This window comes from Podarcis filfolensis (assembly GCF_964270895.1).
Source record: "Podarcis filfolensis genome assembly, chromosome: 1".
NCBI lineage: Eukaryota > Metazoa > Chordata > Lepidosauria > Squamata > Lacertidae > Podarcis > Podarcis filfolensis.
This window is the reverse complement of record NC_139604.1, coordinates 107,791,129-107,817,148: the sequence shown is the minus strand read 5'-3', so window position 1 is coordinate 107,817,148 and position 26,020 is coordinate 107,791,129. Positions and strand designations below refer to the sequence as shown.

At 42.4% G+C, this 26,020-nt stretch overlaps 1 protein-coding gene across 26 annotated transcripts in view; it reads right to left on the bottom strand.

Moving 5' to 3' along the window:
• NRXN3 (neurexin 3) overlaps window positions 1–26,020 on the bottom strand; it is a 1,197,396-nt gene that overhangs the window by 855,426 nt on the left and 315,950 nt on the right. For all 26 annotated transcript variants that reach the window (XM_083609454.1, XM_083609464.1, XM_083609467.1 and 23 more), the window contains exon 5: window positions 5,098–5,399. In XM_083609454.1, the coding sequence (XP_083465580.1) occupies window positions 5,098–5,399 (302 nt within the window). The remainder of the gene's footprint in view (window positions 1–5,097; window positions 5,400–26,020) is intronic.

Here is a 26,020-nt window from a genome sequence, read left to right as displayed (position 1 = left end):
TACACATGCAGCAGAATCACGTGATGTGAACTCTTGCCATGGGAACCATTTCAGACTGCAGATGCAGGGATACCATGTTTGAATGTTCAACATAGAAATCTCCCTGCACACTGAAAACTAGTACATCAAGAGGAAAGGCTCTGGACTAGTGATGTCCTTGATGTGCCATTTTGCAATGCAGAGGGTGTTTATTATTTATGGTGAAGCACTGATCTCTCAAAAGATGTTTGAAGTGGTACAGTCCAGAAAGAGTTGTGTCATGCCCTTCTGCTGTGACTGTGCCTATATTGCCTCTGTCTGACAAGCTGAAGGGGAGATCTTTATTTATTTATTTTTACAACTGATCTCTGCTTCTAATCCTAATTGTCATCCTCCTTGAACCCAGCATTTTGAATAGGAAGCTCTGGCATGCCTGGAAGATTAATTTTCCTTTGGCCATTGCCTGTCATTGAAGACCGATTCTCACCCAGCCTCAGAAAAAATAATATACACCATTAACCAAAATGGTCAATGAAGCGGCGAGAGAATTTCAGAGAGCAGCCATTCTGAAAATGTCAAAAAAAAAAAAAATGGATACAAATTGATAAATAAAGTTACATTTTAAAATTGTATTTTGAGGTGACAGTCCTTTACTGGACTGATGAGAATGTCTGAATGAAATGGGATCATTAGGCCCATCCACTGCATGAGGAATGAAATTTACATATGCATGTGATCCAGTGGAAACAAACAAAACATTGCTTTCATTTGCAACCCAGCAGCCTGGTGTCACTTTGAGTAGAATTTAGCCTGACACCGTGCTATATTTCTGCTTACACATACATACATCAGATCTGTGGAAGTAAAAGATTTGCAGTGCTAGAGTAGAAAATGTATCCTTTCAAGTGTGGCATTCTTGAAAAAGTGGAAATGTGATCCAGATTTGGAAAACCAGAGAATAACTACATTGTAGGAAGTTAAATGTAAGCCTGTGCTAAGCAAGACCAAGAAGGGTTTATCTAAAAATAATGGATTAGCAGCAGGCCTACAGAGGAGCAGCACACTCATTTGTCCCCCAAACTCTCTTTTGCAGCCTCTCCGGAGATTGAAAAAGATCCCAGAGAGCTCTCCGTATCTGCCTTCCAAATATATATATATATTTACACACATATACTGTATATATCTCAGAGGGATACCTGAAGTGTTATCTTTAGGCAACAAATCTAAGGAATCATTACACCCTGAAAACTGCATGGAAGTAGTTTGAGGACAAATGTCCACAGTAAAAAGTAACTGGTCACTAGAGCAGCAGCATTTTTTACAGCTCCAGCATGAAATGACTGAATCACTTGCTCTGGTATGTACCTTATCTCTCCTATCATTCTTGATATCAGAGGATTGAAAGGAAGCTAATATAAGCAAATCTAATTAAAAGGTTGCAAAGGTAATCAGGAATCTACACACCAATGTGTCTAATTTTGGTACAGAGGAAATTGGCAGAGGATACATTAAAAAGAGAGAGAGAGTGACTAAATGTGCAGGCAAACACTACCTATTAAGGAGGAAGGAAACATGAATGTCGCAAAGGGAAGCCATGCCTCAAATCTAACATGTTGATGGTCAGTAAGAGATTAAAAGTATATAGTGACATTCTGCTAGTGTTGTGAATGTGAATTGCCACACTGGTGCAGCAGAACAGGTATGCACTGCCATACCAGAGACAATAAGAGATGAGGTACAGTTGCTCATTGCTACTTGATGACATAGAAATGGACTGGATAGGGTCAAAACTGGGGGTGGAGATGACACACTTGTGCATCATCCTAAGGGCATTTTGATCACCACCAAACTCCCATATGCTAGTGTGAAAGGTAAAAAGGGAAGGGACCCCCGGACAGTTAAGTCCAGTCAAAGGTGACTATGGGGTGTGGCACTCATCTCACTTTTCAGGTCGAGGGAGCTGGCATTTGTCGACAGACAGCTTTCTGGGTCATGTGACCAGCATGACTAAACTGCTACTGGCGCACAGAAGACTGTGACGGACGCCAGAGCACACTGAAATGCTGTTTACCTTCCTGTCACAGTGGTACCTATTTATCTGCTTGCACTGGTGTGCTTTTGAACAGCACCTTTATCTAGACGTATTAACCGGTTTTCAACACTCAAGTGAAAACCAAGAAATAGAACTCAGGATGCAACTATGCAGATAGAAATACATGGCCTTGGTTCTCAATGACTGGAGTTAGACTGAAGTTGGGTCACCGGCAACAGAGTGCAGGGCTAGTTGTCACCCAGATAGTGTCCCTTAATACAACTCCTGAGTTTCCTCCATAGGAACTAATATAGCTATCAACATATATGGCAGTAACAAAAGTGCTGCACCAGGGAATGACAATTGCAAGGGGGACAAAATCTGTCTTTGATGCAAGGCTGGCATCACTATCCCACAACCTTGGGCAGCTGCCAGGGCTCGCTGGTCCTGGTGCCCATCTTGGCTCAACTGCCCCAGACATTTTAAATGGTGCACAGCTTCCCAAACCCAGATGGGAGGCCCTGACAGGAGCAGGGGAAACATGGGAGCCCTCAAGCATGCCTTTATCCTTGACAATGGGTGGAAAGGCTCTCCCTGCAGTGAAGAGGGAAGGGACACTTCCCAGGTGCACATACCTTCCATTGTCCATCCAGAAAATGGGCATTTTGCTAGCGTGCATTTGGGATCCATAGCAGTCAGCTTGGGTTCCCAAGAATACCTGTGCCAAGCGCCTCACTGCCACTCCCCCTCTCCCTCTAGGTAACTGGCAGTGACACTCAGTATTGAGCAGCCAGGTGAGCTACACTGCCCCACTTGCTGCTACACTTAGGGGAGAAAAAGAGAGAGAGATGGGAAGATTTGGCTGAACTATATAAGATCTTGGGTGGCCTGGGGAAAATGCTTATCCTTTTATATTATGCTGCAAGGTGAGAAGTAAAATTAATTTGCAGCTCTTCTGTAAATAAAGAGCAACATCACACACCCACACCCATTGTTTGTAGAACTCCCTGCCAGTAAGTGTAACACTTGGCAGTGAACAATGAGAGTAAAATCTTTACAGAAGCTAGGGATACTTAAACTGCTAACAGGCATACTCTGTGCTTTACTTCTAAATCTTAGCATATCTCAAATCACTGGTAAAAAGGGAGTGGATAAGAGGGACTAGGCATTTTGTTCCTATGCAGAATCTGTTCTTGTTCTTGTTCTGTAACTGAAATTTCGTAGTGGATCTGAGCTAACTGATAGATGCTGAACCACTCCTTGTATCTGGTATGGCTTTCAATTACCTATATTCAAGGAGGACAGCATAAAAAAGAAAAGGCTTTCATTGGCAATTACGAATCCTCTTATTCATTTTTTTTTCTCTTTAAAAACAGGGCTGCTGCTCATTTTGAATTGCAATATGAAAAGTGAATCAGCTTTACAGATTGTTCTTCTGTAAGTATATTCCACATTAAATGTTGCTGCAGGTAAGATAATTATATTTATTACATTTGGAGCATTGAATCATTCAAGTATATCTCAAGTGGCACAAAAAATATTGCAATGCACGAAAAAAAAGGCATCCTAGGACCTACAGATCTAACGTTTCTGAAAAAGAAATGAGAACGCAGTGGCTGATTGTGCTTAAGGACTGCTGATACTGGAAGGCTCTGGAAATTGAACCTAATTATGCAAGGCAATGCCCAAGGGAAAAAAAGATTTTCCTGGCCCCTGACTGTGATTAGTTAATGTCCTTAGGCAAGAGGATTATTACTTTCTATTAGTATAAATGTTCCCTGAAGGCAGCTTTTTCAGTCCATAAAGTTGCATAAAATGATTGGTGTTAACATTCATATGAGCAAGCAAAATAAATAGGTTATGTTTTGCTTGCATCAACAAGTGTCAGTCTAAATGTTTGCATTAAAAACCACCACCACCCAGCACTTTAAAGAATTAATTTGAAAGAAATAATAGCTTACAAGCTATTTTACACAGCATTTACCTAATCAAGATGATTTACATATACAACATAAAGTTCCATTTGTCATGATGTAGATGACACCGTGACCTGATATATTTCACCAGCTTTCAGAAGCAAGGTTATTTAAATGAACCCTACCTATTAAAAGTTCTTATTTATATTTTATGAGAAAGTTGTGATATTAAAGAGCTGTCTAAGTGAGCACATCACCTGATCTGTCTGCTTAGAAGAGCAACAGGTGAAGTTGCAAAAGGGCAACATCAATCATTGTAGAGCCTCTTCCATGATAGCTTTGATTAGTAGGTCTTTTGAAGTCCTCGCGGGGAAAAGTGGACAGAGAGAAAAGAAGCAACAGTGTAGATTCATAACGAAAACCAAAACAAAGAAAATAGGGAGTTCTGGAAGAAGTACGGCCTGTTAAGGGTCAGGAGCGTAAGGTTAAAATAAGTAACCAGCACACACAAAAATAAACTAAAAAAAAGAGGGTGGAGAGGCAGAAACAAAGGCTTTTATGGACCCAGGTCACTGGGAGGTTCTCCTGCACAAGCCCTCTTGAAATATCCTTGCATTGGTTGCACCAGGTTTTGCACAAGAGAGCGTCCAAGTGGACTGGGTCCTTACAGCATTTGAGTAATGGCATTATGGAAATGGTTAAATCAATTAACAGGACATAAAAGAAGAAAAAGGGGAGCGGATAAAGCAGCTGCAGAAAACAGTCTCCATTCCTACTGTAATTAAATGCAACAAGAATATTACTGATAAGATTGAAATGTAATTAAGGAAATAATAAAAAAGAAAGAAAAGGAGGGGGAAAGAGCAAAGGAAAAGGGAGATGAAAGTAAAGTTAAGTCACAAAATCGTATTGTTAAATCAAATCAAGGGAGGGGGGAAAGACAGAAAATTATTAAGTGGAAATGAAGATATTGCAATGAGGCTAAGTTACAGTAAATTAATGAACACTTGTTTTCCTTCCAGTTACTGTGAAAGGCTAGGATGCAAATGCTTGGCTGTTCCCACCCTGAGCCCCCGTTTATCTAACAGTTGCCCTGTAACCACTGATCTACCCCAACCTTTGATTCAGTAGAGAGGAGCCTCCCCAGCATTCTCTCTCCTTCCCCATTACCTGCCGCAGGTTGCGCGTCACTTTAACGTCGTGCCAATGGTTGTCATTAAATTTGCCACTGACTGGCTCCACAATGGCCTCAAAGGCTCCGGACCCCAGGTTAATGATCAATGAGACCGCGCCGTCTTTCAGGGCCAAGTTGACGTAATCGGCCGACTTGCCCGTGTGTAGGATAAGCCCATTGCGCTGCCACGTCTTGAAGGAGAGTGTGATCTCATCGCTGCTGCTCTGAATGGGGTTCTGAGAGAGGTCATAGCAAAGGTATTCGGAACCACGGAAGGTGGCTACATTCTCGTCCCTTGCTGCAGAAGGGGGAAAAAAAAGATGCAGGCATTTGGTCAGTCTTGTTTCATGTGATAATAAAGCTTTTCAGAATTATTGTGACATTGCTCTTGTTCCCTTGTAGCAGTTTTGCACCCTGCCTAGCACTGCACGTAAAAAGGAATACCTGAACTGGTTGCCTCTGGTACATAGGAAGTTGCCTTATTCCAAGTGAAACAACTGACAGTTAAAACTGGCCTTGAACTCTCATCAGTCCCAACCAACAAGGCCAAAGATCATGGATTATAGGAGTCACGGTCCAAAATTCCTGAAATGCATCAGGTTGGGAAGACTGCTCTACCCTAACTGGAGATGCATTTCTGGGGTTGCAGAAGAGAAGGGTCCAGCCCTATCTATAGACACCACTGACTGAACCATTTGTATGAATATACTATGCTCTACCACTGGCACAGCCTTTCTGCAAAGATATAACCCATCTTTCCTTCAGACAAGGTTTGCCTGGGAATGGAATCAAGTGCCTTTGCACTCAAAGTGAGAGTCATGCCTCTAGATCAGTCTCTCAACCTTGTGTCCCTAGATGTTGTTGGACTACAATTTCCATCATTCCTAGCCAGCATAGCCAATGGTCAGGGGTGATGGGAGCTGTAGTTCAAGAACATTTGGGAACCTAAGGTTGAGAATGACTGCTCTAGATCAACAAGTGTGGCCCCTTTTTCATCCATTGCAGAGTTTGTGATTTCTACTTTTCCAGTTTCACAATGAAACATGTAGATTCACCACACTACCCCACCCAGATACTAATAACAATTGTTATTATGTACTCTGCACAATCCTTTTTATAATGTTTGCTATATATTTCAGGGGATCCATAAATATATACAAGCAAATAAATGGGAAAGCGAGGAATGGCCACCGGAACCTACTCAAGCAAACCTTTCAGAATTCATATTCAATGAAGCCAGATCTCAAGAAGTCAACCTATGGAACTAGGCTGCGTCTTAGCAATTTTCCTGTGCAGAACCTTCTAATTCCATCTCTTTCAAGACCACCAGTTCTTCTCTTAACCATTTAACGAAGTGTGAAAACGAGGAAGATTTATCAGAGGTTAGTTTTATTGTGAAGTCGGCATTGTCTATGGAATCGTCTAGCAGAAACTAATTAACTGCTTTTGATAAAATTGCTCTTTAGCCACTAGGGTTTTCCCCCTAAATTGACTAATAACTAAAAATCAATTATCTTGTTGGATTTCTCCCTGGTTTTCATTCATTAGTAAAGCAGCATAAAGGAAAGAAACCACAGCTACATTATCGAATAGGACTGAAAGCATGGAGGGGTAATTCAAGATATGCGAAATGGGGCAGAGAAAGGACTTTCTGGAAGCAGTAGAACACCAGCAAAGATGACTAAGGGGCACCAGTGGATGGTGTGTTGAGGCTGTGCCACTCACCTGACCTTTGTTTGGCTGAGTCACTACAGCATACTGGGATGGAGGGGGGGAGGTGTGGCAGTGAGGTCCGGGGAGTGCAAACATGCCAGTTGTAGCATCAGATTTGCTTCACCAACACATCTGTACCACACTGACCTTTCCAGCACTACACCTCTTCCCTCTCAATGGAAGTCAGGTGAGCAGAGCAGCCCCAGCATGCTGTCTACTCTACTAAGCAATGCTATCAACACTGTAGGTTGGACCTGAACTAAATTAGTTTCACTTAGGTCACACTGAAATCTAGGAGTCATATTTGTCCCACTGGCTTCAATGGTAAATGTATTCTGGATTCACAAATAAACGAGAGGAATGTGGAATGGCTTGAAACAACTGCATTTTTCAGAGTCTCTAATACAAAGTTATGCAGCAACTTTTAGGCCTTTGCAACTGCCTGGGTCATGTTACCTTAGCACAAGCCCCTAAGTTACCAACTTCTTAATACTAATCTCTACATTAAAAACTCTATCAGTACAGGAGCTGAGTGCAAAGAACTTACTCTGGATCTAACCTCATAAATCCTTGTTCATCTCACCATACATACATCTGCATATCAATTAGCTGATGGTGAGCAGCAGCCAAACTAGGGCACATGAAATTTACTGAACGACTAATAACAATTTATGTTTCTTTTTCTCTCATTTAATTATTGAACATGGTTCACATCGTTCTCATGAATCAGTGATTCACAATAAAGGGACTGGAAGCAATGTCCTCTGAATGGCAATGGTGCAATCATTCTTAGGACCAATTCACCTATACTGATTTTTCTTGGAAAGTTTTGTGTTCTGTACATGCATATACTGTATACAATTCAGCACATCCAACAAGGGGCAAACGGAGGCCTGTATTAGCATGAAGCTATCTAGCCCAGAAGAACCACCACCAACAATTACATTTCTGAGGCAGCCAGAGTCAAGAGCTTAACAGCATTCTCCTCGCCTCCTTTCTGCTACAGCAATTTCCTGGCCTAGTCACTTCTGATCCAAAGGAAGGAAATGTGTTACAATCAACTCAGACACACACTCTATATACCTGCAGGTACTTCTGATCAAATAGCTAAAGTCTGAGGTCAGGTGTCAAATGGAGTCATTATGACTAAGCCGTTCCCCAACAACCAAAGATTTGTGAAGCGTTGAATATACATTGAAAGGGCTGTGATGAGGGCAAGGCGAATATGAGCTCAATGTACGTTATATGAATAGGACTCACAGCTTCAACCATTTATATGGAATTTAAGTGAGTTATTCAATGCAAGTGCCGAAATGAAAGCTAAGCCATGAATCCCAATATTAACCCTGGGAAGCCATCTCACCATAGAGTTATGAAATATTACACATAAAATATAGAAGATATTACATTTACACGACTATGAGCACCACATAATGTTCATTTCACACCTGCAAGGAATCCGCCCTTCAGGTAACAGCACCAACATTTTGGACTCACTGTCCAGTGATATTAGGCAGGTGTGATTACTGTAGTGTTTTTGATGCCTGATAAAACCCATTTTTGTTTAAGCAAGCCTACCCAAGTGATGTAAACGTGAGATATTTTTTAATATGAAATTATTTAAAAACTGCTGGTTTTGTTTACATGTTGAAAAAGAAATAGGTTAGCTACAATTTTACTAATAATTTTAATGGAAACCAAATTTTAATGGAAACCAAACATAATTTCATTTAAACCAAGTTTGTTCTGAGAGTTGTTAGGAAGCCCCTATTCTACTCACAAAGCTACAATTCCCAGAGTTCCCTGGAAAGAAGGAATGACTGTTTAACCACTCTGAAAATTGTAGCTGTTTGAGGGGGAACGGGGTCTCCTAACAACTCTCTGCACCCTTAACAAACTACAGCTCCCAGGATACTTTGACGGAAGCCATGACTGCTTAAAGTCATGCACGAACCTAGGGGGATCAGGGACTCTTGAGCCCAATTTTAAAATTTAATTAAAGATGCTTTGAGATATGATAACACAACTGGTTTTTATAAAGGCATTCAGACATCGTTGATGAGGATTGACATTTTCCACTTCATTCTGTCTCTTAACGCTCAATCCTGCCTTTGGAAACACAGAGTTGATTATTTCAGAGACCCATCAACAATGACTTAGGAATCTTGTACCTGAGCAGTAATAGCTAGCTAATTTCAAATCTAACAAGGTATAAAGTACGCATCACAGGAGCAAGAGCTCTGAATCACCAGTGATTTATTTGTAAGCACTGTTCTCTTTATCGCCCAACATAAAGGAAGACACAATCCATAGATCTTCCAGACAAGATCAGAAATAAAAAGGCACCAAGAGACCGATGCAGAAATTGTATTTTCGATTTCTACATGTTAGGTACTTATCCTACAAAGCACACACCTTCTTTATATGTTCACAGGACTGGAATGGAATAGGCCATTTAATCAAAGACAGGATACTCTACACAGTACCCCACACCCAACAGGTGAATCAGTAGAACACAAACTACAGTGTGCCCCCCAATAAAGCAGGAGCGAAGAGATAACTGACACACACACACACACCAAGAATATATCACCTCCATACTTTTTTAAAGGGGGGAAAAGCCCTCATCCCACTTCTGATCTTGGATTAAAAGCTTTCTTCAAAGATCCCTGCAACTTTAATTTTTGTAAAAGCACCTTTGAGCTCAAGGGGCAAGATGCAGGTAACTGTCTTGGAACAACGTTTGCACTCCAGAGCAGAACACGACAAGTCACTCGCGCATGGGATGGGATGTTGGGATGTGAGAGTTCCACTCTCCACACATCTGAATCAGAATTGCAGGAGTTACAAGCCGCAGCCAAAAATCTCCTCAATGCTTGCTGAATGCAAGCACAATTAACTAATGAGCTATGCATCATTTACTATATCAGAAGGGAAGGCAAAATGATTTCAAATGAATGTATGATATTTTGCATACCATGAGGTTTAGGAATTCTAAAAGTGGTGGTGCCACACAAACACACCCCTTTATTTTATTCCAACTTCACAAGAAAACATTGCTAGGAAATAGCCTGCACGTTCATTTACGCATGAGTGTGATGAATTAGAAGTAATAATAATAAATCGCACAGCATGACTTTTATCACAATCCTTGTTTTCAGTTTAATAAAGAGGGTGTCCGATGATCTAGCAAGAGATCTGACTGCCTCTTGGCAACACAGACACAGAGGACCTATTCTTCCGCATCATAAAGACAAAGGGAATATTCAACTTATGAACCTGCCGTTCATCATACTGATTACAGCTCTAAACACAAAACAACAATTTAAAAACAATTCATAGCATAATCTATAACAATATAGCAAGGAAACTCATAGCTACTAGCCATATATTGCCTTCTTCCAAAAGCCTGAATAGAAAAAAAGATGTGTCTTTAAGCAGCACCAAAACCTAATGACTCAATTGGTGCCAGATGATTGATGAATGGAGACCACTTCTCATACCAAACCATGCATTTTTCCTGGTGGTGGGACCACAAGAAGGGGGTTCCCAGTTGACCTTAATGCATGAACAGGTTGGTAGCTGGAGAACATGTTTTTTTTAGGGCTTTATACGTCAGTGTTAACACCTTGAATTGGGTTCAGAAGCATATAGGCCAGCAGTGTGGATTCTTCAAGACCAGTATTATGTGGTGTCATCACTACATGCTGAAATTCGATCTAGACAATTGTCACAATCCATCAAGAACTATGAAACTCCCCTTCATTTTAATGTAACCTAAGCTGATACGGTTGCCTGTAGCCATAAGAGTATAAAAATTGTTGCTGTTCAAGGTGAAATGAAGTTTACCGAACTTACTTTGGATGTGGTGTGTACACAAACTGGTGATTTGCACATAATTTGCAGGTGGTAATTTATTACTCAGTTGACACCAGGCAGATGTGCATAAACATAGCTCTGAAAGCAGGCTGTTTAGCACATGAGAAACATTTAAATATTTCACCATATTTGTTAATATTATAGTAATTTAAATCCAAATCCTTAATCAGGAGAGAGAAAAGACCTGCAATCGCATGGCTCCCTGGAAGAAACATGTGTTTACATAAATACATTAATACTAGAAGAACAAAGAGATTGAATTTATGTTTTTTAGATTCACAGAGCAGATCTGAACCAACTGAACTAATGCTGCAATAGGCTTAACGCAAGGCAAGCTTTCTAAAGAGGAATTGGCTGTGTTTCACTTTGCACAAATCCCTGCCCTAGATGGGGGATCCTGTGCATGAAAAAGTTGCTTGGCAGACTGAGGCATTCAGCTGGTCTCACACTGTGACAACAGCAAATTGTACCCGTCTAAACTCTTCCACTGCATTGATCTTGAATAAGACTTAGGGATCTATTCCAACCCTGCCTGTGCGTTAGATCCAAACCACAAAACTGTTACACAGCCATGGGAAACTTTTCAGCTGATGCATCAAATACTACGCTTGAGCATCTTTGGGGAAGTATAGCTCAGACTTGATTATTTGTACCAGGGTAAAGCCTGAAGAGTGTTACTTCCATCTTCTGCCTTGGTTAGAGTAGTGCCTTCAATCTTTCCAGACTCACCTTCAACTCCCAAACTGCAACAGGAAACCCTCCTTTAATTTCATACTTTATAAATTATTTTACCTCCTCCCATAGCAGTCCACGCATCAGCATTGGTGACCACATGCCTGAGGTGGTAGACAATTTTTTCTAGGCTCTACCATAACCAACAACCTCTCCGTTGACACTGAGCTGGACAAGTATATTGGCAAGGCAGCTATGACAATGCCTCTCCAAAAGGGTATGGGAGAAAGACCAAGATGAAGGTCTACTAGGCTTTCATGTCCATCATGCTGCTTTATGACAGAGAAATATGGGGAACTTACACTTGCCAGGAATGACGTCTCATCACTTTCCACATGCACTGCATCACAAAGATTTTGGGCATCACATGGCAGGACAGAGTCTCAAACAAAGATCACGTGCTTTTCCAAGCCCACATTCCCAGCAGGCTCACACTACTGTCTCAGCGACGTCTACGCTGGATTGGCCATGTCCCCAGAATGAAAGATGGCAGGATCCTCAAGGACCTGCTCTTCATGGAGCTGGCTTCAGGCACAAGGCCATTGTGTCTGCAAATGGGATGTGAAGGCTGACAACATTAACCCCACTGTGTGGGAATCCCTTGTAGATGACCACAGTACCTGGAGACAGACTGTGTATCCACAGCAGTGACCAGAGGATGAATGACAGCTGGGAGGAGCAGAGAGAGAATAAATGTCATGGTGCACCTATAGCAGCACAACTGGATGCCCTCATCTGCCCCAGCTGCCCCAAAACATGTCTCTCCCATATTAGTCACTGTAACTCTCAAATGGTTTGACTTCACTCCCCAAAGGCACACTCTTCCACTGATTCCCAAGACAGATGGATGCCAAAAAGGTGCCCCACTTTTTGTTCCCCTTCTGTCAGTATCTTTCATTCTATTTCTCTGTCTAAAAAAAAAGAGTGTTGTGGCATAGTACTAATCAGCTTTGGTAATGCTGTCAGACTCCAATTCCCATGAGCCCCAATCATGACCAGTAGTTGGGATGGTGGAAGTTGTAGTCCAAAACATCTGAAGAACACAAGGTTGGGGAAGGCAGGATTATACCTTTAAGAGCAGGTGGTAAATACCACCACAGCCAGTATGTTCAGGAGAATTCAAACATACTGGCTGATTTTATTTGCTTTGATCTTCCTCTTTCTTCTCCAACAGAACAAACAGGATCTGTCCCTTTGGTCCTTTCCTCTGCCTCGTGTGAGTGAACCTATGTGCACTGAGTTTATTGTGACATCACAGGTACCAAAGAATGACATCATTAGATCTATGTCACACAAATGTGGCAAAGGAAAATGTGTACCTCTGATCATCACATACTGCACAGGGAATATTGGTTCGCCTTCTTTTTCTGAAGATATTATTTTACTAACCTGACAAATGTATGGCTGATCATGTATAATGTGGGGGGGGGGGGAGGCTGTTTACACATTTACATTACACCATTTGGTGCCTGAGTTGCTTATAATCTCCCTAAGAATATCCATTTCTATTGAAGAGTGGCATATATGTATACTTCTATAATAGACAAAACTTTGTGCAGATGGCACAGTGGCCAGAGATCAGGAGGGTGTTAATGAATGCGATTCATTTCCCAATTATAATCCACTGCTGTTACTTTTATGCTATTTTAACTCCAGCATTGTATCGTTTTGTTGTAATCTGTCTCAACAGATTACATCCATTCAACAACAATCCATTAATAATAATAACTCATCAAAAATCAAGGCCTATTGGACCACACTTTAGTAGTCCAATAACCAAAGCCTTAAAGCATTTGTAAACTGCAGATTAACATTGTAACCATACGCATGTTTACTCAGAGAAAAGTCTTACAAGTACCAGTAATATACAAGGTTACACACTTAGAACCAACCTTTAAGTGAAGGGAGAGTTTATAAATATCCTACATGTGATTTGATTTGTGCCACCAGTATATGCTAATGCCTGACTCATTTAAGACTACATAGAACCTTTAGTCTCAATAATGATCGAACTAACAGGTGGATAATTCTTTTATTTTTATGTATCTTTATTATTTGTAAAGCAAACCTTTGTATGAGTTAATATTTTATTTTCCCTTTGAAACTGCACTGTATCTTTGTACTTTTGTCCTTCCAGGCTTTGAGGTTTTACAGTTTAGATTTTTGTTTTCTTTCTTTCTTCCTTCCTTTCTTTTTGTTATATTTGTACTTTTTTTGTAGTAAATGAAATAATAATAATTAAAAGTGGTACCATATGCTAACTATGTACCATTAAGGAGTATATACTAATATTTGACGATTGAAATAAAATGATTATATACACTCTTATAAAATAAGTAGACAGGCATGTGTGTTCGTATGAGTGTGTATGCATACAAGTACACACACACACACACACACACACACACACACACACACAGTTTGTAGGAAGCTCAAGCTCTCTCTTTGTGTGTGTGCTATATGACAAAATCAGTGTTTTGACAGGAGGCAATGACCTGAAAAAAATCCTACAAGATGCTGACCCAGCACAACAAAGGACTTAATGCTTGCCTAATTACAAACATATGAGTAATCCACTTTAAATGAACACAACTAACTGTGTGATTAAAATTAAACATTGCTTTGTGAGCTTTACAATGAAGTCAGTGCTCTTATTTCTAAATACAGCCCTTTTTTGGAATAATAAATTCCCTCATCGAAACTAAGCCAGTTGTAAGGATTTTGGAAACCTTTTGTTTACAGCTTTGTGACGTGAAATGTGCCCACATTTAAGCACCCAGTGGGGAAACAAATATTGGGGGGGGGGGAGTTCAAGTGGTGAACAATGTCTGTAATTAGTTATAAGAAAGGCACAATTTATAAACTAAAGCCCCCATAGCATTTATGAGGTCAACACTCTGTGTAGATGATGCTAGTCCGTGATGATATAAGTAGCTTGTGTGTGTTTTTCTTCTTCTGTCCAACTTTTTGCACAGGTAATATGACTATAATGGGGGAGGACTGGTTGGTAAAAGATTGTTGTGAGTCATCTTATAAAGAAAGCTGGTTGTGGCAAGAACCCTCTGTCTGTCCTTGCTCAAGACAGCAGACTTGGTGAAGCAGCAAGTACATAGCATAAAGTGCTTTTGAGCCATCCCTTTTACAAGAGGAGTTCAAATCACCTGCACAATATTACAGTTTCACAGCCTTTCTAAACATTCAGATCCTGCTTCCCTGATGTTGTTCTCTGTCAGCAGGCTGCTTTGGGTGAATGTGCAGATAACATATGGCTAGGGCAGAAGAGTTGAGAAGGGAGGAGTGGTCATGGTTCTCGTGACTCTTGAGTGCTAAGCAGGTTATACAGCTGATTACTTTCACTGGTGTTGGATAAAGAGCATCTGAGAGCATCTTGAGACTTAACACAAGCTGATGCAATCCTCTTCTGCAAGGAAATGTAGCTACGAGGCAACGATTCCTTGTATTCTTCTGTGACTAGTGGTCTTTAAAAAACACATTCCCCTCCAAACCTTTTACTTCTGTGACAGTATCCCAAAAGGGGAAGAGGAAAGAATAATGGCAAAACAAACATCACAGATCATAAATCATCTTTTGGTTTTTATAAATGCAAAACATTGTTTTTAAATGGCTGGCTATGGCACATCTATATCTGGATTCTAACCGGATTACTTAGGAAACATACTGTAATATAGATGATGATGATGATGATTTATTATTTGTACCCCACCCATCTTGTTGTTGCGCCTGTTGCTGTTGTTGTTGTTATTATCATGAATGACCCTGTTTCACTAAGAATAAAAGGGCTGCCATCTTAATGAGGGCATTCTACACTCCAGTATTTTTTTAAAGGGCCTACTTGAGTGTCTGTACTATAAATAAGCAAGTGGCCTCTATATGTTACATAATGTGCACTCGTGTATATGCATTTGCTGATGTGGGCATAAAATATGCTAGTCTCCTTGTAAGTGCTCATTATTACATGGTGCAGACACTGTTTTTGCATGGTGTATGTTGCATCTCTGGGCTTCATGTGCCTAATCACCTATGTCTTAATGAGCCATATGTCTCCGCTTGTAAAGGGAGCAGGTGCTTCTGGGTATATAGGGCATCTTTGCTTAAGTTGTGCTACAGCTTCAGTGTGTAGGCCAAGGAGAGCTTCTATATACAGAATGGGTATATGAATAAGGCACACAGGTATATATTTATTTAGTGGGCTGGCAAGTAGGTCACCTTGATGATTATTTTGCCATGCTCAGATTGTTACCCGAAACAGCACAGGTCATAGGGCCAGTGGCCTCTGCCAGAATAGTGGACTGATTAAAATACTCCACCCCAGACAGGGATAGATCCTATTGCTGTTTGTTTTTCCTAATGCTCTTGGGAAGCCAGTAAGTCTGTTCATGCGTTTCTATCATCAGCTTAGTTTATTATTGTAACAATCATTTATATCAGTCCTTGACACAATTGGTCCTAGGTGTCCTCTCTACAGATGGCAGAGCTGCAGTGCACCTTGGTAGAGCAATGAGTCAAGGGCAATGAAGTTCCTGGGAAACAGATTAGAATACAAGAAAGATAATGCACTTTGAAACTGCCTGCACATAACTTAGAGCCATTATAGAGCTCATGATATGACAGTGAGGTCAGCAGAGAGGTCTTTCTTCTCTGCCTCCATCATGTCTACCAAATATTCATGCAACAGAGCTTTTGTGAGTGGCAAATAAATTATTACAGACTTCACTGCTGACCTGTGAAGAACTGCCAGAGGCCTACTGTGGGGACCATATGAATAATTTTCCAGGTAAAATCAGTCATATTCAGGATGAATTGGGTTCGGCTTTTTCGGCAAATCAATTAGCAGAGGTGCCAATGTACCTGTTTGTCTAATTTCGATAGATAATGTTGAATATTAGCTGCACCAGCTGCTTTTACATTTCCAAGTGCTGCTACTTGCCTTTAAAGCAGAGGTAGCCAGCATGGCGCCTCCAAATGTTGCTTGACTCCAACTCCCATCAGCTCCAGATAGCTTAGCCAACAGTCAGGGATGATGCTGGCTGGGAGTCCATAGGACAGCACAATGCTGTCTACCCCCTCCCTCTTCAAAGTCTCAATAGTCCAGTGAATCAGAAGGAACACCTTCACAGCAGGTTTGCTTTGATCTGAAGGAGAGATCTTATTCAGTGTTCTGAAAGTGGCGTAGGTTTGTTCTACAACAGCATGGGGCAGGGTGTTCTATACAGTTGTGGCCATACCCTTCCCTCTGAAACCCATAGGGAGTCTTTGCTGATTGTGGGCCTTTAGCTTTTTGTACAGGAGGGCCTTCCCTGCCTGAAGTGCTTAGGTTTTGCTTCCTGAATTAGTGTATTTATTAAGCCTGTGCTGAAATCCACCCCCTTCCAAAGATCCACCCCCACCCCCTGGAATATTGGGAGTGGATTTTCTGCTGCTTTATGGTGATGGTAAGGAATTTCCCTGACATTTGCAGGGGAGGGTTGCAGCTTAACTCACAATAATTCTATGAGTTGGTGGAGGGTCTTCCTTTCCTCATATGCCAATATACAGGTTTCCCTGCTGTGCTCAAATACAGAAGCATGTATGGGTCTGTGTGCGCAGCACGTGGTACATGAAGCCTGCCTGTACGTTCTTGCATGCCCTCTCTTCATATGATAAGCCATCGCTTCTTCTGCTTGTCTGTGTCTTTCCTCTGCAACGGAGCAGAATCCATGTCTACAGGGAGAGAGAGCTTAATGACTCAAATCCAATCTCCCGAACACCTTATCAGCCATGGACAGGCCTGTTTCTGAAAGCTGACCTTTACCACTGCATGGCGTTGGGCAGAGGGGGGGAAGGGAGGAAACGACTCAGACAACAAAAACAATTAACACAGTGTTTGACAAAATAAAGCCAAGGCAAGAAAGGAGGACTTTAAGCCTGTCTAGAGACTGCTATCAAATAGAGGATAGGATCAAGAAAAGAGATCTAATATACAGATCTATGGGGCAGCCAGCTGGCATTCATTTCACCTCCATCCTCTGCCAGACCACAATACGGAAGGAAGATGCATATGTGGCTACAATCCACATCTCGTTCAAGTTAAGGGCAATACTCTAATTGAATCAATAGCTCTGGAGTTCAGCTAAAGTGACATTTGGGCTAAGACAGGAGCAGGTTAAAGGAGACAGAGATTTAAGAGATCATTCACACTTCTGTTTGGTCCGATATTTCTTGTTTGCGCTGTGGCATGGGTCCAAGAGGTTTATCTTTTGTACTGCCACTTTCCCCAGGAAAATTCACTATTTACCACTGAATGGGAGCCAACATCAATCAGGTTTTCTGCAGATTGACTCCTCACCCCCCACCCCCGATTCAGCAGTAAACCACGGATTTTCCTGGGGAAAATTGAGGGACAAAAGATTAACCTCTTGGACCCATGCCAAGAAGTCACACCCCAAACAGAAGAAACCTCACAGCATGGATGAGCCCAGAGACATAAAGAAGCCTTGTAATGCCTGAAAATGGCATTCATTCCATGCACAGTCCCAGATATACACAATAACTCCTGTATTCCCTCCTTGGAGGTTGTTCTCTGTAGCACAAGCAAGCTTTCAGTTCAAAGACAGGGGAAAGAGCACTGCGGAGGCAGCCCAAGATACCATCAGATCCAATTTCCAATGTCTTCACGGCTGCTGTGAAATCAGCTTCCTGAGGCACTGCCTAGTTCCTCTTGATCAGATGCCTCCAGCGTAATAGGGTCAAATAAAATGACCCCTTGAAAGGGGTGGAGGGAATGGAAAAGAAATCCCAAACCACAGGAAAGCTGGCTTTAAGTGTGTGTGTGTGTGTGTGTGTGTGTGTGTGAGAGAGAGAGAGAGAGAGAGAGAGAGAGAGAGAGAGGAAATTAATTTCTGTGGCAGGAAGAAGTGGCCAGCGGAGTAAGAAATGAATTGCCTACCCCCACCACTGAGATCATAGTTTCCCACTTCCTCTGGGGCATCATGGATTTCAGCGGCCAGGAAGAGAATAGTGAATGTTCTCAGGAGTATTGGGTGATACCGACTGCAGTCTCTATGCAGGATTAAGATATTCCACTAGGGAAGGGGCAATTCCTCTGTGTGTGTGTGTGTGTGTGTGTGTGTGTGTGTGTGTGTGTGTTTGCGTGTGTTTTAACAGCTTTTGAAAAATTGTATGCTGTTAACAACTATTATCAGCAGTTGTTAAGGCTTGCATGTGCTCATCAACTAGTGGCAAGATATACTGTAGTTGGCCTCTAGCTGTGGAAATCTTTCCCAATGGAGCCAGCTAAAACATCAAGCATTTCCACAAATATTGTAAAACATCTACTGGTTTGCATTGGTTTTTGAAGGTTAAGTTATGCTTCTACGGGGCAAGGTTACCCAGGTACAGCATTTCCTTTTTAACAGAGCTAGCCACACGTTTGAGTCAGTCTTCAGAAAACTGTCCTCTAGTGGCTTCCCTTCTACACTGGTACACCACCACCTCAAGCAAGTAGCAGTAGGTAACAGCAGCACTGTGATAGGTTGTCGGCCATTTAAATTCCCCACAATGCCCTGGAACACTACTACATCAAAGACATTGTGGGTAATTAAAATGGCGGGTAGCTGGCAGCCCCAGCAGCCTGGCATGGGGAGCTCAGTATCCACATTGGGCTCTACAGCCTCAGAAATAGCCCAAGGGAACTGAGTGTTTATGCTGGACATGCTAGCAGTTATATTATTCAATTGGTTTTACTATTGGCTTTTAAAGGTTTGATCCGCATACCACGTTTGTTTACTATTTATTCATTACATTTAGAATCATAGAATTGTAGCACTGGAGGGGGCCGCAAGGGTCATTTTGTCCCCCCCACTGCAATGCAGGAATCTTTTACCACATCCCTAGAGTCACAGCCTTGTTCTTAGTGTGGCAAATACATCTGAAAGACATCTAAGATCCATGCCACTAAAGACTTTATTCTAAAACGGAACAAAAGACCAGACTTAGTAATGACCACTCTCCCATCAACAGGAGGGCGCCCTTTCCGTGGCCGCACGCAGCACCCCCCGATCCCTGAGACACCGGCAGAAGTTCCTGGTCCTCCTCCCCACATCACAGCCCTTTGTGGTTCCTGCCAAACCTCAGTTCAAATGAACCAATCTGTGGCGGGCAGAGGCAGAGCCAGCAGAATGGACCGTGAGTAAGCAGTCTTCACTCTGGTCCGCTCTTCGCGTAGTTAAAGGGGCGGAGCCTACCTGAGAGTGCACAGTCACCTCCAGAGCTTCACCCTCCCTTTGCTCTTTTATTACAGATTAACTTCTTTTACAGGTATGCGGGTGCTGCTACGGTCTTACGGTGGTTGCTGTTAAAGGACTGGGAAGGAATTTCCCTGCATTGGCAGGTTTCGCCTTCCCCGTAGCAGATGTCACAACTTTGGCGGTTTTATGCCTTGTGTGGAATCCTTTAGTCTATCTTCGCCTAAATGGGGGGGGTGAAGCGGTGATGGGCACCCCCCCACACACACGGCGGCAATCCCAGGGTTCCCCGTTAAAGGGGCTGTATCGGAGGGGGACTGGGAGAGATACACACCCAATGCCTAAGCCAAGGTCTTCTTTACATCTGAAAGTTTAAATAAAGTAGTGGCCAATTTAATCCCATAACACATTGTCATGAGTCATTCATTTCTTCCGATTGGCTCTTGGGGTTGGGGTGGGTCTCTGCCTGGGCACGCAATAGGGAGACCATTATTTACAAGCCAGAAATATATGTGCCAGAATAAAAACCTGTATCTTAGCAGTTTGTACTTTGCTTGGTTTTCATCCTCGCAACAGTCTCTTACCTTGCAATGTGCTGCAGTGCTCCCCACATATTTCTTTATGTGTTTCCATATGCAAACCATTCATTCATTCATTCATTCATTTATCTTTCTCACATATCCTGCCTTTCTATCATTGTGGAACCAAATCCCTCATTGGATCAAGGCCTGAATCTATAATATGATTGGTGTAGTTGATCTATGCTCTTATATTCTCAACAGCCCAATTCATGTGAGCGATTTTATCACACTTGCATTGTCATTTTACCCACCTGTCAACACGGCAAAATGACAAAATGACTACATTCTTATTTGTGGCTACGAAGTCCGAATATTCTGTTTGCATATATAGCATAATGACATTATTTATTTTATCCCGCAGGCTTTGTGAAAGGGATATTCCTGAGCTTGTCTCCTTTGTCACAGCCAAAATATGCCACGGATGATTTGAGGTGATAGATCACAGGAATCCTGCTGGCTCAACCAAAGTGAGGCAATCCATAACACGAATAAAATTATTTTCATATCTTGATGTGATTTATCACTATAAGCCTACTATCTCTATTGATTCAATAGACACTTTGCAAGATGGAGAGAACATTATTAAAACTCTGCCCAGTTGATACTGCTAGACGCCAAAGAGGAAAAACAAATAGAGTCACCAGCTTTCTTTGGACTGGCAGAGATTATTCTGATCTCAAGGCACAATTTAGGAACTATTCCATGCATGTTAAAATAATTTACCAGAGTGAAGGCAGAATATGGTCCCTCTAAAAGTACACATAGTACACCACAACTCCACTTCTGGGCTATACGTTTGGGCATTTATTGGGATTCTGAGTATTACAGCTTTAAAAAGAAGCTTCTAGACCTCATGGTTATAATGGAAACTGAGAACGCCAGCCATACCGACCATGTGAAATTAAAAGAGAGAGAGAGAGAGAGAATTAAAAGGGGCATTCTATTTTTAAAAGTTTGCATTCCATTAAACTGCCAATATAATTTCCCTTATCTTTATTTCATAAAGGCCAATCGCTGTTCTGGGAACATTTAAATTCCTCAAAGATTTGCTTGCACAGTGTACACATATCATATAACAGCATTCTCCAACATCTGCACAACATTTATCCCAAACAACAAATGTGCCCCAGAGATGTCCAGTTAAATGACATTTTCCTACATAACACATTAAAGTATTTATAAATGATAAACCCCATAGCATTTTCCTCCTGGATATTTTGTTGAAGCACTGGTTGAAATCCAGTCAATTCATAAAACCCAGCGAGAGATATTGAAGATCCCCGGAAGGATCTGAGTTCTTGAGCAGAAAAGGTTCCCTGCTGCAGAAGACACACTAGAACATAGGGAAGCCAGGATGAAATGTAAGGCAATGGAGCAGGGCTAAAGCCCACAGCAGCCCTGCAGAGCTTTTCTAGTCATGTTCCCTTTCATAACACCTGAAGATGGCTTGCATGTGGACAGAGTCTGGAGTAAAACGCCTGCGAAGCACAACAAAAGCCCTGTGTATGCGTTATAAAAAAACAACTTCCTCACTACACACTCCGGTTCATATTTCAGGTTAGTCCCACAACCATGGCCAGCACAGTTGGAGGCAAATACCCATTCTAAAGTCCATCCATCTGCCTACCAAGTCTGAATTTTACAACAAATCCGAATGAGAAATATAGACTTGTTTCTCTTTGGGAAGATTCAGCTATGCAAGACAAAACTCCCCCCACAGTGACTCTATAATTTCCCCTTTTGTTTTGTCCTCTCCCCCCAACCCACCCCCATCACACATATTTTTTTCTCCTTTAGCCGGGGTCTTGCAAACCTTCAAGTTCCCACAAGAACTGAAGCCATACACTCTTCCCTATAAGCTAGCACCTTGTTTATTATTTCCTGTACCCTTTTTGCTCTTCAGATATCAGTAGCCACAGTTTCCTTCCATTCCCTGTGCTGCATCTTTTGTAACGGTGAGTTACTGTCGCTACAAAATTAATCCTCAAACTAAACGTGTGGGTTTTAGCAGTTATTTTCTTTGCTGTCAGTTCTGCTTTCCCGAGCTGTTTAGCATCCACTGCGATCCACACATATCTCTGATAAAGGAGTGTTTGTTTGCTGACTGCTCCATATTGATGTGTTTACAATGAAACACAAGCATGGATGGAGGGGGAATAGGAAATGAGGGCCAGCAAAAAACAGCTATTCCCCCCCCCCACAACACGTACACTATATATAAGCAGTTTCAAATCACCCAAAAACAACTTCAAAGGGAGGAATTGTCCTTTAATTATTGCTCCTTCCTTATTATCTCTCTCAGCTATAAATATGCTTCTGATATTGACAATTAAATCTTCGGAGAAACAGACAGACATATTCTGCATTTCCTGAAACTTGTAGCTGCTCTGTTTTCCAGAATCAGCTTTCCTTACCGTTAGGTAAGAACCTGGTTACAGTGGCTTCAGAAAAAGCTATCCAAATATCTATGGGACTGGATGTCCAATAGAACACCAACATCTGAAACTAACCGCCCAACTATCTCTCCTTTCACATTTCTCCATCACAGACAAACTATTTTCCTAAGAACAATCTGAGTTCTCAGCACTCTACCCATCTATAATCCCCAGCAACTCGTACACTGCCTCCAACAGCGACAGGATCATAGAATCACAGAACTGTAGAGTTGGAAGGGACCTCCAAGGACCATTGAGTCCAACCCCCTGCAATGCAGGAATCTCAACTAAAGCATCCATGACAGATAGCCATCCAACCTCTGCTTAAAAGCTTTCGAGGAAGGATAACATAGCGACTGTGGCTAGTAGCCGCATGAATTTGTCTAGTCTAGTCCTCTTTTGAAAGCCTCTTGTGCAAGCAAATTCCACAATTTAGCTATGCACTCTGCGAAAAAGTACCTTCTTTTGCCTGCCCTGACTCTTCCAATGTTCATTTTTATTAGATGCCCCTGTATTCTAATTAAAATAGCAGCCACCAGCAGTAGCACTTGTTTACTAGACCGGCTTCTTTGCCACTGCTGTATTCAGATGCCTCAAGGTAAGGGAGGCAGAGTGAAGCCACCATTGCCAGAGGGACGGGGGAAGGCAGGAACACTTTGGTGCCATTGCCACCAGAAATGGGTGGGGCTTCACTGCCACTACTGCAAATCACATTCCATGTAGTGCCAGCTTCTGAATAAATATGAAATCGCAATAGCACCAGCCAAGCAGCATGTGTGTCTATGCTGTGTGGCATTTTTCGAAGCCGTTATGGTGTCATTTTCCCAATGTGTATGTGCACACAGCAGTCATGTATGCTTGTGCTAGGGGAAAAAGCTCCTTTCTTTCCATTCCCAGTTTTCACTCCATGGGAAAAGGCTGTCAGCAATTTCCTTCTGTCAACAGCTGGGAGATGGGGTTTTTTTTTGCAGTTAGCTGCAATTTGCTTCAATTATGTGTATTAATCATAGCCTGCTCCTGATGGTATTCTTTAAAAAAACCCAAAAACCGGAATGTTTTTCTTTCTTTTATCCCCTGTTTTAATGAATAAGCCTTTTCCCTCTCGCACAGAGATGGGAGCCCACAATGCCATTTCCTGCTACAAGTTTCAGGGCAATGGAAGTGGGATGTTGCAACAGCTCCTGGGATCAGACTGCTTGCAAGAAAATGAGCAAGACTGTGGATTTATTCATTTCTTTGTGAGCACATGGGGTTGGGATAATGTTTAAAAGCATCAACCACCTGGGCTGGTGAGGGCCACATGGCCCTCTCCAATGGAATGACCACTTCTAATCTCTGCAGGGTGCTGCTTCCATGAAGCCACATAACGGCCCTCTCCTCAACATTGGTTGGAAAACCTAAACATTGTCTCAACCACCCCACCACCATAATAATGCAAATTTCCACCCTGAACATAGCTCTGGATCAATAGCACTATTTCCCAATGCCCTCTGCAACTATGTTAGATGATGGTGGCCAAAACAATCCCACCCCTCAATCTGCTTGATCAGAGGGTATCTGGATGAGTGCTGCCTGGCTCTGCCAGCCTCTGTCATTGGGGGAGCTCAGGTGTCAGTGAGGAAGCCACAACTGCAAGGACCGCCCCAAAGTGTCTGCCCGAACAGCAGGCAAGCAGATCCTACCACCAGTGGCATAGCCAAGGGTAGCCAGTGGATCTCCAACCCTGCCCCACATATGGTGTTTTGGGCCAGAAACAGCACAGAATCCAACACCAACCCTGCTACCAGCATATGACAGTCATAGGACTGATTTGGACCTCTTTGTTACACCAGCCTGGCAACTCAGAAAACAGGTATACTTCTCTGCCTGCTCTTCTGCCTTGGCTAGTGCAAGCAGCAAGGCTCTGAAAGTGATGGTGGTTACAGTGCTCTATCAATCCCCATCGCTGCTGGCCAGGAGGCTGGATTAACCTCTAAGCCTGCACTCCCCAAAGCCATTCTCAGTGGGGAAATTCACATATCCATGGCAAGGCCAGGTGTTGTGACTAAGAACATAAGCCAATGGCCCAGTTAGCCTAGCATCCTGCACTCACAGCGGCCAACAAGGTGCCTGAAGGAAACCTGCGAGTAGGACCTGAGCACAAGAGCACTCTCCCCTCCTGCAGTTTCCAGCAAATGGTATTTAGAAGAATACCAGCACAGCATAGCACAGCCATTCATGGCTAGTAGTGACTGATCCGCCTTATTCCTATCTTCCTTGTCTTGTTTGCTCTGCTCGTGAAGCCAGGTGAAAACCCTCTTGTTCACCCAGAGACCTGCTTCTGCTGCTTTTAAAATGCACCTGATTTTCAGTATTTGTACGTTTCAGCCACTCAGAAAGTCTTCAAACTCAACAGCAGGATAATAAAGAATGCTATAAACAAAAAAACACACAAAAATAATAAACATAGCTCTTCTTGTTGTCATTTTTACATTTCTGGCCAACGTGCACATGCCCAAACCATCCAGATGGGATTCTAGACTTGGCGAGGAGTTGCCTTGTACATGCCATGCATCCTTCTTCCTTGGATGGAAAGCCAAGCTGCTCAAAGGAACTACCATCTTGGAGTTCCGATATGCACACAGGAAGTAGCTGTATACTGAGTAAGACTATGTGGTCCATCTAGCTCATGACTGGCAGCAGCTCTCCAGGGTTTCAGGCAGGAGTCTCTCCCAGCTTCACCTGCAGATGCCAGGGGTTGAACCTGGGACCTTCTGCATGCAAAGCAGACACCCTACCACTGAGCTACATCCCTTCCCATGCAAGGGAAACTGAGTCCCATGCTGAATCTTGCGGCTCAAAACCTGAAAGGCACCTGCCAGAGTGACTTGTTCAGAGCAAACAATGGTAGACATCCTAAGGGATGGACAGGGTGACACAAAGGTAAGTTGTTGAGCATCAGAGGACAGGGCAAGTTTTGACTACTCTCCCAAATGCTACTTCAGGCAAGGCAAGACAGGGTTAGGGGAAGGGGGAAGAATAGAATAGAATAGAATATCATTTATTACGGCCATAGGCCCATACAGGTAAAAACAACACATAAATAACAGCTTGTGCCGTAAGGAGAAAAAAAAAGCAATCGCTAAAACACTACTATAACAATAAAATACTATAAAATGGAAAGGCATACTACGCCTTAATTAGCTTGTAGAGCTCCTTGGCGTCGCTTTTGGGAAAGGACAGCAACTAGGAACCTAGCCACCTTCAGGGTCGTGTGGGTATCCTTGTCCTGCAGGATTTGGGCAAGGTGTAATTTTGGTGGGGTACCCTCTAGTTTCTGTATGATTGATCCCAACA